The following is a 14249-nucleotide window of genomic DNA, read 5'->3' on the forward strand; positions in this document are numbered from 1 at the left end:
ACATCAGGTGTGGGCTTTTATCATCTGGAACATTACATGCTTTTACTAAGGCTACAAATAACAAAACTTCAAATAGTTAATGCCTGGGAATTTTCATTTTAGAAATAGTGTTGGTCAGCAATCTTAAAGCATCTTTCAATCAGTTACAATTCTGATTTGTGCATTATTCTACAGCTTGAGTTATTTTGCCTGTATCAGGAAATCTTTGGGAATATAGTTCAAATTGTGGTACAATAAATATTCGACTAATCTCCATGTACCTTAACTCAAATCTGAGAGGCAGCAGTGCAAAGTACAGCCTCTCCAATGAGCTGTACCAGTCAGGGTGTGAATTTTATATTGGTAACTTTTCAACTGTTTTGGCCAAAATATCGGGAGGCAATCCAATGCTGCAGAGAGAAAGGAAATTAAAATGAGGAGCTTTGACATGGCAGGTTTTCTACAGAGTGCTTTCATGCTAGGAAGGTGAAGACTCTCTCTTCTCAGATTGGAGACCTTCAAAACTTTGTTGAAAAAGACAAGTGCATGACAGAGGGGAATACTTTACATTGACAGTTATTCTCACCAGAGTACTGCTTTCTTTGTAACTTTTTGCATGATAGATTTGTTACGAAAAAAATAGATTACCAGCTCACAGAATAGAAAAGTGCTTTTGCTCCTTGTGTTTATTTTACTAGGGTTTCAATAACATGTTAATAAGGCTAACCTTGCCACTGTACCATGACCTAGCTCTGTCAAGCCCATGTGGTGGCTGGTGTGCAATGGCCACCACATGTTAAAAAAATCCACGCACAGGCATCATCCATCCTTCAAGACTTAGTTCGGGACCTGGAATATTAGGTCCTTCATTGAAACACCTGCGAATGTTTTGGTGTGGAAGTAAGTCATCCTCAATTCGAGGGACTGTCGAGGATTTTTCGTAACAAATCTATATCATGCAAAAAGTTACAAAGAAAGCAGTACTCTGGTGAGAAGTACTAGCAATGTAAAGCATTCCCCTCTGTTATGCACTTGTCTTTTTCAACAAAGTTTAGAAGGTCTCCAATCTGAGAAGAGAGTCTTCATCTTCCTAGTATGAAAGCACTCTGTAGAAAACCTGCCATGTCAAAGCTCCTTTTTGGAATGGGAGGCAGTGACTAGTGGAGTGCCACAGGGCTCAGTGCTGGGATCCCAGCGCTTTACATTATACATTAATGATTTGGATGAAGGAATTGAGTGTAATATCTCCAAGTTTGCAGATGACATTAAACTGGGTGATAGTGTGAGCTGTGAGGAGGATGCTAAGAGGCTGCAGGGTGATTTGGACAGGTTGGGTGAGTGGGCAAATGCATGGCAGATGCAGTATAATGTAGATAAATGTGAGGTTATTCACTTTGGTGGCAGAAACACGAGGGCAGAGTATTATCTGAATGATGGCAGATTAGGAAAAGGGGAGGTGCAACGAGACCTGGGTGTCATGGTTCATCAGTCATTGAAAGTTGGCATGCAGGTGCAGCAGGCGGTGAAGAAAGCAAATGGCATGCTGGCCTTCATAGCTAGGGGATTTGAGTATAGGAGCAGGGAGGTCTTACTGCAATTGTACAGGGCCTTGGTGAGGCCTCACCTAGAATATTGTGTTCAGTTTTTGTCTCCTAATCTGAGGAAAGATGTTCTTGCAATTGAGGGAGTGCAGCGAAGGTTCACCAGACTGATTCCAGGGATGGCTGGACTGACATATGAGGAGAGACTGGATCAATTGGGCCTTTATACACTGGAGTTTAGAAGGATGAGAGGGGATCTCATAGAAACGTATAAGATTCTGACGGGACGTGACAGGTTAGATGCGGGAAGAATGTTCCCGAAGTTGGGGAAGTCCAGAACCAGGGGACACAATCTTATAATAAGGGGTAGGCCATTTAGGACTGAGATGATGAGGAACTTCTTCACTCAGAGAGTTGTTAACCTGTGGAATTCCCTACCACAGAGAGTCGTTGATGCCAGTTCATTGGATATATTCAAGAGGGAGTTAGATATAGCCCTTATGGCTAAAGGGATCAAGGGGTATGGAGAGAAAGCGGGAAAGGGGTACTGAGGTGAATGATCAGCCATGATCATATTGAATGGCGGTGCAGGCTCGAATGGCCAAATGGCCTACTCCTGCACCTATTTTCTATGTTTCTATGATGAATATGGCTTCAATACATTTACATGCAAATTTAAAATTATACTTTTCAATGTACCACAATTAGTCTCAGCAACCCTGGGTTCCAAGGTGAAATTCTGCCACGGTTCTCATTTCTCAATATTATTTCTTATCCAGTGAGACCTACTGGCAGCACACATGTCTAGAGGCTGAGTCAAATAATCTCCCAACACTCACTGTGAAGGACTATGTAAAATGAGCTAACGGAGGGCTCTCTGTAAGGTTGCTCAGTTTGAACAAGAACTGGCGGTGAGTTTGCAACAAGGAAATTTAAGAGAGGAATTTTATAAACCATTTAATTAATTTTTCTTGGATTTCAAAACTAAGTTACAACTTATTTGTAAAGACAAACTCAAAATAACAATTTTAGCCTTTCACAACAATATCTGTATGTCGATGAGTTCTGCATTTATAACTTTACTAAAAAATGATAATCAACCTCAACAGCTTTATAACTGTATAAAGTGAATGAATAACCCAATATCTCACACCAAAATTACAACCTTGTACTATCAAAAAAAAAACATTAAAAACTTTAAAACTGTTTTGAGCTCGTATCAGTTTGTAATTTTTTCTTCGCTATACAATAGGTTAGGCTAGTTTTTCAAGGCCTATTGACTTGAGCTTTGGGATGCTTTAGTTTATCGTTGCTGTGTTACAATAATGTAATTAGGTGAAGTCTTGCAGACCCATTTTGTTTGTAGAGCTTTGTGAATCAGCAAAATGTACTGTCGATGATCAACAAAAAACTGTTGAGTGGGACCTGGTGAATAGAGAACATATTCTTATGTTTAACAGAACAGTTCAATAGAAGTAAAATACACAACAGCCATTTGACTTTTCAAATTTCTTCCAGGAGAGTTGGAGAAGTAAAACCAGACACAAGATATGAATGCTACTCTAGTTAGAAAAAGTTGTCCTGATTTTTTACATGTCACAAATGTTTTCCAGTACACTGACGATCTAGGAAACTCCTGGAGAGTAGAATCCATAGTTTTTCAAGAGTTTTCCAAGTACTATTACACAATTGCATACTGTTCATATAAAAGGTCCCTTATTTTATAATAATCTTCACACAAACATCCTTCCAGTCCGACACGCCCGGTCTCAGTCTGAAAATAAAATAGAAACAAGAATTTAAAGGTAGTTCCACCCACTTTTCAGAAGTGATGTTATCAATAAGTAGTCGTGGGATTTGGAATTTAAACACGTCTATATTTACTGCAAAGGAAAGTTGGGTGGAGCAATTCATAATGCTCACCATTTGAAGAATTCTTAATAAATCCCCTAAACTAATAAAATATTGGGTATGTAATATAGCTTCTGGTTTCATGGTAAATTAGCAAACTGAATTGAATAAATGTATTTCTTAAAAGTTATTCTACAATATTCATATGTTTGCTTTATTTTAATTTATTTTCTGGTGTTTCTTATCAAAAAGGCATTCGTCATTAGTGTCAGCCTGCAACTGAAAGGCAACCCAGAAGCACAAAAATCTAAAATCATTTTTTGCACCTGGACCTGTACTTTGTAAATGATGCCATAAAACAGAACTGTATAGAAATGGGACACTCGGAAGCTTCGTCTATCAACTAAAAAGCAGTACGCCTTCTAAATGTTGTTTTACCCAAGACACAGGAAATTGCAGGAGCAGATAGTAACTTCACCTTAGTAGACACAAATGCTCAACTTGCTGCATAACTGATTGTGAGAATGGGCGTTTACATTCTCCAACATGAGTCAAAAGAAATAAATGACAAAAAGAACAAAGTGCTTAAATTACTTTTTTTCTTAAAACTAGTTTTGCTCAACAATGGTACTACAAAGATAAACCTGGGAGCTGTCTTCCTGATTGTTCAGATTGTGACAAACCACAGGAAAATGATTTTCTACTCTAATTTAGGAATGTGTACTATTAATTAAAACTATCAAATTTTGCTTCTGTCAGACATTGCTGGAGGTCTTTTAATGCAGTAACACATCACCTCTAACTAAAAATACTTACTCTTCGAACAGCTACTAAATTGTTGCAGACCAGCACACCTCCAACAAATTCTGCCTGAATACCTTCGCGCAAAAGAACTTGCTTAAAATCGGATAACCTTGGCTCATTAATGAAGACTGCTTGATGACCAGGAACCTAAAACATTGGATTAAAAAATTCAATTATTAAACACTAAGTGCAGTTTTGAATCTTTATGGTTATCCTATTCGATAAATGAGAACTTCCCATATGAGTAGCACAATGTTTGTGATGATTTAAAGGGCTGGAAAACACACACATCTTGAGGACTGATACAACAGCAAAATACTGCAGGTGCTCTCGCCGTATTATGAGATCCATGTGCCACCACATGCATGCTCTCGACTTCTCTCTTCAGCAACACCGACTCATTCTATCTCCAGGACTGATGCCGGGAAACAATAGTTTGTTCAAGTTAAATCTGTAGTTGAAAGATACTGAGTAGACAGAGTGGTCCTATAGACAGAAAACACATCAACCGTGATAGTTGCATCACTGACCACAGCAGCATTTTCTGTTTAACCGGCATTACCGGAGCAGAATTTTGTCAATTTATATTTCTTATATATCAAATGCATTATATTGCTGCTTTACAGTAACCAGCAGACATAGAGCTAGAGTGACTTGGACTGTTAATAAAGTAACAATGGGAAATCATTCTCCAGCTGTTCACACCATGGTGATAGATGGTTCCAGAGTGAAATACCAGGGAAGCTGGCCATCAAGAGTTCCGACAATAGGTCATCGACCAACCCTATGTTTCGCTCTCCACAGATGCTGTCTGACCTGCTGAGTGTTTCCAACATTTTCTGTTGCTATTTCAGAGAATCAGATACTTTAGCTTTGGGACAATGGGGATCATTTGGCTCAGAATCAAACCTTTCTTGATGTAGGCAAGACCACATTTATTGTCTAGCCCTAGCTGCCCCGAGGTAATTGCCATGATCAATCCTTGTAGTGATGCTGCGCTCACTATGACGTTAGGGGCCCGAAATTCATCAAGATGTAAGATCCGCCCATTTCTTGGCGGTATTCGGCAGTGCGTGGTTTAAAACCTCCGGAATATCACCGAGACCGAAGTCCGCTAGTTCCGTCAAAAATTTTTTGCCGGTATGCGAGCGGTGTTCAGCGGGAGGTATGCAGCATTATAGTCGATCAAGATCGACTTTCTTCCCGATAGATGGTGCGGCACTGCAAATTTTTTTTTGCCTTTTTTTTTTTAAACAGATGCTTTTTCCACGCAATTTCGGGGGTCAGGGGTCACCTGCGCATGCGCAGAGTTGGAGTCGAGGGAGAGAGAGAGTGAGAAGGAGCAGCAAAGTATTCGAGGGTCAGTTGTTTTCATCAGAGATTCCAGAGCCAAATAATATTAACAAATAATACAATATCAATAATACATAGTTGATAAATAAAAAATCATATAATAAATATAAATATAATGGAAATGCTTAAAAAGTCTAAGCGCAGGAATATCAAGAAGGACGGGAAATTGAGGGCGCCCGCCTTCGACGAAATGGAGCTACCTGCCCAACTGGGGAACATCACAGAGAGATACTCTGACTTAACGAAGGGTAGTCATGGAAAGCCACCCCCCCCCCCCCCCCAGCCCAAAGGAGTACAACAGGATATGAGAAGAGATCAGGGAGGCTGTCTCCTTCACAAGTACAATGGTACACACTGGAGAAAGGTGTCGGAAGAGGTGGAATGATCTGGTGAGGGTAGCAAGATTTTATTTATGCACCCCCCCCATGTGCTATGTAAACGTAGGTTCAGTGTCAAATGGATGATGTTATTTATTCCAAGGTTACGGCGAAGTATTTGTGCTTTCAGGCAATGACAAGACGATCAACCCAATGTTTTGATGTGTGTGAACCTGTGGTTTGCGCAATGTTAAATGGATTGAAGATTGTTACTTTACTTTATTTGCTGCAGAAGACGACATCTGCAATAGCAGTGGGTCAGCGGCGCAAAGGGGGAGGATCCCCAACGCAAGAACCCTTGACATAGATTGAGATGCGTGCCCTATTGCTGGTCAGGGATAGCAACCATGCCACCACTGGCGTTGGAGCTGACCCACCCACACAGGGTGGTCAGTTCAATATAATCCCCGGTCTGTGTTGCGGGTCATGTAATGTCATGTTGTAAGTGCAACTGTAATGTTGGCCTCATGTGATGCACTGCAATGTTGAGGGCATGTAACGCAATACATATGTATATGTAGATATGTATTGTCTGTCTGCAATATGTAATGCAGTAATGCAGCAGGGGTGTACATTTAAGTAAGACTGTGCTACGTCACTGTACTCATGTACTCATATAACCCTGACCCCTCCCCTGGTGCCAAGCACTTTTAAATGTTGTTTTGTACTTTCAGGCTCGGAGGATTCAGACTAGACCTCCACAGAGAGACCAGACGACAGACCCACTGCCTCCGCCGCTGGCGTCACCTAGCCCTCTCCCGACTTCACCCCTGCCAGAGATGAGGAAGCGCAACTCATCCTGGAGCCAGTGGAAGTGGAGGTGGGAGTGGAGACGAAGGAGGAGTTAACAGTTACATCTGGGCCAGTTGGAACATCCTCCACCACCGACTCTATATTCAGGGGATTCCCCCATGCCTCCTCGGACTCTGCGGGACCAAGGCACCCCCAGCGTTGCAGCACCTTTGCCGCAGCGACGGAGGTTGGTGCAGCAAAGATCCGTTGCTGCAAGACAGATAGGCGCGTACCAGGACATGGTGCGTCTGTCACAGGCCAGCGTCGACATAGGTTGAGAGCTGCTCAAGGCCATGGCTATGATAGCCGGAAACATCGTGGCGCTATCAGAACGACAGTCGGAGGATATATCTCCCCGTGCCATAGTAATCGGGTTGACAGCAACTGAGAATGGGGAGCTGCCAGCAGCTTCCAGCCCTGAAGCCGTGCCTTTCGGATCACGAGCTTCTCCTGAGGCCCCATTCATTGCTCCTGCAATGTCTGACCCCCAGCGACAGCAACAGCACTCAGGGTACACTACTGCACACCGGCTTGGTACCACCACAGGGATGTCCGGACTCAGGGGCAGTGGGGAAGGGAAGGGCAGGTGTAAGAAAGGGGGAGTGAGTCCGAAGGGTGGGGGAGTACGCGGTCGAGGTCGAGGACAGTAAAGGGTGCTTTGTTGTATAGTCAATTGTTCATTGTTAATTTAAAATAGTTGAAGTTTGATTTTTAAAAGTTCATTTCAAGTTGTTGGAAGTTGTTGACGTTAAAGTTTTTCAAAGTTATAATTCTAAGTTTTACAAAGTTTTACAATTGTTCTATTTTTTTTTACATTTTTACATAAACGTTTCAATTGAATTTAAGCACTCTTGTACAGTGTCAAACTTTTGGGGTAACAGTCATCAGGGTCCCACACACTGTGCAGGAAAATATGAAACGCAGCTCTCCACATTCAAGCAAAGCGTTCATTTATGAGCTGCTGACATAACAATTTTGCAGTGGCATACACTCCGCGTGCCCGCCGCTGTGGTGTTGAGGGGGAGGTGGTGTCATGGGTTCATCTGGAATCCCCTCCTCATCCTCCTCCCCCTCATTTTCCTCTTCTTCTTCCTCCTCCATCTCTTGCACTCTCTCCTCAGGCGGTCCCGCAGTCCCCTGTGGCAATTCCTGTCCCCGCATGATGGCTAAATTATGCAACATGCAGCACACCACTGTGAACTGAGCAACCGGCTCAGGGTGGTATTGCAGCCTGCCTCCCGGGTGGTCCAAGCATCGAAAGCACTGCTTCAGCACTCCAATTGTCTTTTCGATAATATTATGTGTGGCTATATGGCTCTTATTATATCGTTGCTCTGTCTGAGGCTTCTGCAGGGGGGGGGGATCAAGAGCCAGGTGGCGAGACCGTACCCTTTGTCCCCCCCAGCATCCAGCATTTACCTTGTGGCTCAGACTTCAACACAGTGCTCTCACGCAAGATGTGCGCATCATGGATGCTTCCTGGAAAGTAGGCAGTTACTGCCATTATGCGCTGCGTATGGTCGCAGATGAGCTGTACGTTGAGGGAGTGGAATCCCTTACGGTTTCAGTACACCTCCGCCTCCTGTAATGATGCTCGGAGGGCAATATAGGTACAGTCAATAACACCCTGCACCTGGGGAAGCCGGCAATGCGTGCAAATCCCAAAGCCCTCTCACTCTATGCTTCCCTGGTCATTGGGATGTTTATAAATTCCATCCGGCATGCATACAGTGCTTCAATTACCTGTTGAATGTAGCGATGAGTAGCGTGCTGAGAAATGCAGCATATGTCCTCAGCTGATGCCTGAAAAGAGCCGCATGCATAAAAGGAAAGTGCCGCAGTCACCTTCACCTCGACAGAGAGGTCAGTAATGTTGGTGGTACTGGGCTGCAGGTCTGCCTTAATGAGCTGGCAAATCTCATTGATCACCTCTTTTTGGAAGCACAGTCTTCTTCGAACGCACTGTTGATCGGTCAGGTCCAATTATGAGCGCTTCTCCCTGAAAATCCTTTGTCGGTAAGGCCTCCTCCCCCTCATCAGTCTGTGACCTCCTCCACTACCCTGATAATTCTGATCAATAAACCTTCTCCCATCTGTATCCTGCATTAGACAAGTAGTCAGCAATACAGGCTGAGATAGTACAGGCCCCATTCTTTTTAAATCTCCAGAATCTTGCACTTTTTGGGCAGTATGTGGGTGGTTCTACATGGCGGACAGTGTGCATACCGCTCGGCGGTATGTCAATGATGAATCTTCCGCCAAGCGCTATGTCGGCGGTATGGACCTGTTTTTTGACGAAACTTGTATTTTACGGCGCTAAGTGGGCGGTATGTCGATGAATTTCGGGCCCTAGGTAGGAAAATCAAAGATTTTGACCCAGTGATGATGAAGGAGTAACGGTATGTGTGCAAGTTAGAATAAATTAGGAAAGGAATTTGCAGGTGATGGTGTTCTCATAGCATTGATGCTTTTTTCCTTCGAGGTGGTAGTGGTCACGGGGCCGGGGGTTGCTGTAGAAGTAGGCTTAGCAAATTGCTGCAATACATCTTGTAGATAGTGCATACTAGCCACAGTATGCTGATGGTGGACTGGGGTGCTAATGAGTCACGTGACACAGGGACAATCAAACGGACTGCTTTGTCCTAGATGATGTCGAGCTTCTTGAGTGTTGTTGTGGCTGTACCCATCCAGGTATATAGTGAGAATTCCATCACATCTTTGACTTGAGCTTTATAGCCATTGTGTTGATATGGTTGGTCCACCTAAACTTCTGGTCCATGGAAACCCCTTAGACGTTGATGGTGGGTGGTGTTGAAGTCAGGGTGAGATAGCTGGGACTTTTCTTGTTGAAGATGGTCAGTGCGTGGCTTTTATGTGGCGCGAGTATTACCTGCCACTTGTCACCCCAAGCCAGCATGCTATTCACATCCTGCTATAGGCTGACATGGCGGAGAAGTTGTAATAGGAGCCGAACACAATAGACTCATCAGCAAACAGCCCCACTCAACCTTAGGCACAGAGATGCAGCTGAATATGGATATGCCAAGGATGCTGCCCTGAGGAACTCTGGTAGTAATGTACTGGGGCTGCAATGATTGGCCTCTAACAACCATGCCGAATTTCCTGTGTGCGAGGTATGACTCCTGCCATTGCAGTTTCCCAGTGACCTCAGTTTTTCTCGGGCTCACTGGTGCTATAAGCATTCGAGAGTTGCCTTGATGTTGAGTGCACTTTCACTTTTCCTCTAGCATTCAGCTCTTGTCTGGATCAAGGCTGCAACGAGGTCAGGAGCTGAAAGGCTCTGACAGAACCCAAACTGAGCATCAGTGAGCAGGTTATTGCTGACAGGTGTTGCTTGATTATTGTTGCATCAATATTACTTCTTCCATCGCTTTGCTGATGTTTGGATGGAGGCTGATGGAGCGGTACTTGGCCATGTTAAAATAGTCTTCAGAGCCCTTAAATACAGCCTTTAACAGAGAAAGGCACGACCGGTTAACTTAGGAATAACCAGACCTTTTCCTGTGCCTTTGTGCAGTCATTGTTTGCAGCATCTCAATGTTGTAGAACACTGACAGCACAAATGTCAAAATAAATTTGGACCTGGTCCCTTTTAGGAAACTGGTTTATGATGCCTCAAATGACATCACCAGACTCGCTTCCTCTAATTGGCCGGGAAACACACTGGGTGGGCTTAACAAGCCCAATCAAGGGAAATTCATTTCACAGAACGGGATGGAACCAGCAGCGGAGTAGTGACCCGCCACCGACGCCGCTCGCCACGGACCCGCCAAGGTCAGCAAAATCACGGCCAAGTATTTGCTTTACTTGATCTTTCTTGCTGCAATGCTCCATCTCACCCTCAGTAAGCTCCCCGCTGGAGTGGAGCTAATCTACAGAACAAATGGGAAGCTGTTCAACATCCGTCGCCTCCAGTTCAGATCCAAAGTCGTCCCATCCTCGCTTGCGTCTGTCAACACTTGGAGGTTGAACTCCAAACCATCGCCAACACCTGCACCGAAGCGTACACTAAACATCCGTAAGACAAAGATCCTCTACCAATCTGCCCCCGCCACACAGTACTGTCCCCCGATTATCAAAATTCATGCGAGGCCTTGGACAACGTGGACCATTTTCCATATTTCGGGAGCCTACTGTCAACAAGGGCAGATGCCGATGACGAAGTCCAACACTGCCTCCAGTGTGTCAGTGCAGCCTTCGGTCACCTGAGAAAGAGAGTATTTGAAGACCAGGACCTCAAATTCGGCACCAAGTTCATGGTCTACAAAGTAGTGGTGAGACCCGCCCTTCTATATGGCTCAGAGACATGGACTATGTACAGCAGGCACCTCAAAAGCACTGGAGAAGTGCCACCAACACTGCCCCCGCAAGATCCAGCAATCCATTGGCAGGATCAGCAGACCAACGTCAGTGTCCTCACTCAAGCCAATATCCCCAGCATCGAAGTATTGACCACGCTCGATCAGTTCTGGTGGACAGGCCACATCGCCCGCGTGCCCAACACCAGACTCCCAAAACAAACTTTTTACTCGGAGCTTCGACAAGGTAAAAGAGCCCCAGGTTGGCAGAGGAAATGCTTCAAGGACACCCTCAAAGCCTCCTTGAAAAAGTGCAACATCCCCACCGACATCTGGGAATCCCTGGCCCAAGACCGCTCAAAGTGGAGGAGAAGCATCCATGAGGGCGCCGAACATCTCGAGTCTCTTCGCCGGGTGCAAGCGGAAGCCAAGGGCAAACAGTGGAAGGAGTGCACGTCAACCCAAGTACCCCACCCACCCACCCCTTCAACCAACGTCTGCCCCACCTGTGACAGAGACTGTAGATCCCGCATTGGACTCATCAGTCACCTGAGAACTCATTTGTAATGTGGAAGCAAGGCATGCTCGATTCTGAGGAACTGCCTAAGAGAAGGTTGGAACCAACACCAAAGCACTCATAGAATCAAGACCTAACATTTACCGCTTGCGAACAGTCTTATTCACCCTCAGATTGATACTAGGGAGAGGGATGGAGTCAGTTTGTGGAGGAACACAGCTTGTGGCGGGGAGCAAAGATGATGGCTTCGGTCTTCCCAACATTTCAGCGAGAGCGGGACATGAGCAGCGGGGATAAACGGGGCGGGGAGCCGAGGCCCGAGATCACAGCGAGAGCAGGAGATCAAGGCCAAAGGTAAAACAAAGAAGTAAAAAGAAAATCGAAGTGTGACATCACAGCCAAGCGGGTAAGTGATTGGCTGGTGGATTGGTGAGTATTTAATCTTTTTTTCTTTTTTTTATTTCCTTATCAGTAGGTAACCTTTGATAATGTAGCCAAATTAAGTATCTAAGGGTTAAGTCATGGCAGGAGAGCCCAGACCCGTGTCATGCTCCTCCTATGCTATGTGGGAAATCAGGGACGCTTCCAGTATCCCTGACGACTACATGTGCGGGAAGTGTATCCAGCTGCAGTTCCTGACAGACCGCACTGCGCATGGATTCACTCTGGAGCATCCGTGATGCTGAGGATGTCATGAATAGCACGTTTAGTGAGTTGGTCACATTGCAGGTAAAGGTGACTCAGGCAGATAGGGAATGGATGACCATCAGGAAGAGCAGTGGAAGGAAGGTAGTGCAGGGGTCCCCTGTGGTCAGCTCCTTCCAAAACAGATATACTGTTTTGGGTACTGTTGGGGGAGATGACTCATCAGGGGAAGGCAGCAGCAGCAGCAGCCAAGTTAATGGCACCATGGGTGGCTCTGCTGCACAGGAGGGCAGGAAAAAGAGTGGGAGAGCTATAGTGGTAGGGGATTCTATTGTAAGGGGAATAGATAGGCGTTTCTGTGATCGCAACTGAGACCCCAGGATGGTATGTTGCCTCCCTAGTGCAAGGGTTAAGGATGTCTCGGAACGGCTACAGGACATTTTTTAGGGGGAGGGTGAACAGCCAGTTGTCGTGGTGCATATAGGTACCAACGATATAGATAAAAAATGGGATGAGGTCCCACAAGCTGAATTTAGGGAGCTAGGAGTTAAATTAAAAAGCAGGACCTCAAAGGTAGTAATCTCAGGATTGCTACCAGTGCCATGTGCTAGTCAGAGTAGGAATTGCAGGATAGCTAAGATGAATAGATGGCTTGAAGAGTGGTGCAGGAGGGAGGGATTCAAATTCGTGGGACGTTGGAACCGGTTCTGGGGGAGTTGGGATCAGTACAAACCGGACAGTCTGCACCTGGGCAGGATCAGAACTAATGTCCTAGGGGGAGTGTTTGCTGGTGCTGTTGGGGAGGGGTTAAACTAATATGGCACAGGGAAGGGAATCTATGCAAGGAGACAGAGGGAAATAAAATGGGGGCAGAAGCGAAAGATAGAAAGAAACATAGAAACATAGAAAATAGGTGCAGGAGTAGGCCATTCGGCCCTTCAAGCCTGCACCAACATTTAATAAGATCATGGCTGATCATTCACCTCAGTACCCCTTTCCTGCTTTCCCTCCATACCCCTTCATCCCTTTAGCCAGAAGGGCCATGTCTATTCCCCTTACAATTGAATCCCCTATCACTATCGCTCTGCTACTCTTTTTCCTGTCCTCCTGTGCAGCAGAGCCACCCATGGTGCCATGAACTTGGCTGCTGCTGCCCTCCCATGATGAGTCATCCCCCCCAACAGTACTCAAAGCGGTGTATCTGTTCTGCAGGGGGATGACCGCAGGGGACCCCTGCACTACCTTCCTTACACTGCTCTTCCTGCTGGTCACCCATTTACTAGCTGGCTGAATGCCCTTTACCTGCGGTGTGACCAACTCGCTAAACGAATATGAAGTTGAAAACATAGGGATAATATGAGGGGAACAGTACATCCGCCATTACCCGATGGAACAGTATGCGATCAAAAAGAATGGAAAGATAAGGGGAATATCTTTATCTGGGTGCCGGAGAGAAGGAAGCCTAACTACATGCCCTCACCAGTGTGAAACGGGAGCAAGGATAGCTGCGGGTTTGACAATACTACGGATATATGTGTCATTGGAATAAGCCCTGCCTGAACCGAACCCACACATTACGCCTATCAAGGATGAGGAGAATATTGTGTTGTAACCAGCCTGGCAAACATAGAAAATAGGTGCAGGAGTAGGCCATTCAGCCCTTCGAGCCTGCATCACCATTCAATAAGATCATTGCTGATCATTCCCTCAATACCCCTTTCCCGCTTTCTCTCCATACCCCTTGATCCCTTTAACCGTGGGCCATATCTAACTCCCTCTTGAATATATCCAATGAATTGGCATCAACAACTCTCTGCGGCAGGGAATTCCACAGTTTAACAACTCTCTGAATGAAGAAGTTTCTCCTCCTCTCAGTCCTAAATGGCTTACCCCTTATCCTAAGACTGTGTCCCCTTGTTCTGGACTTCCCCAACATCGGGAACATTCTTCCCGCATCTAACCTGTCCAGTCCTGTCAGAATCTTATATGTTTCTATGAGATCCCCTCTCATCCTTCTAAACTGTAGTGAATAAAGGCCCAGTTGATCCAGTCTCTCCTCACATGTCAGTCC

General features: G+C 45.3%; 1 protein-coding gene across 2 annotated transcripts in view; it reads right to left on the bottom strand.

Annotated features, from left to right (window-relative positions):
- Positions 1–1044: 1044 nt before the first annotated feature.
- cpsf2 (cleavage and polyadenylation specific factor 2) overlaps positions 1045–14249 on the bottom strand; it is a 59776-nt gene continuing 46571 nt past the window's right edge. For both annotated transcript variants that reach the window (XM_070879481.1, XM_070879480.1), the window contains exons 14-15: positions 4188–4322; positions 1045–3294 (exon numbers count right to left, since the gene is read on the bottom strand). In XM_070879481.1, the coding sequence (XP_070735582.1) occupies positions 3202–3294; positions 4188–4322 (228 nt within the window). In that variant the 3' untranslated portion in view covers positions 1045–3201. The remainder of the gene's footprint in view (positions 3295–4187; positions 4323–14249) is intronic.

The sequence above is a fragment of the Pristiophorus japonicus genome, chromosome 4 (assembly GCF_044704955.1).
Source record: "Pristiophorus japonicus isolate sPriJap1 chromosome 4, sPriJap1.hap1, whole genome shotgun sequence".
NCBI classification, from domain to species: Eukaryota; Metazoa; Chordata; class Chondrichthyes; family Pristiophoridae; genus Pristiophorus; species Pristiophorus japonicus.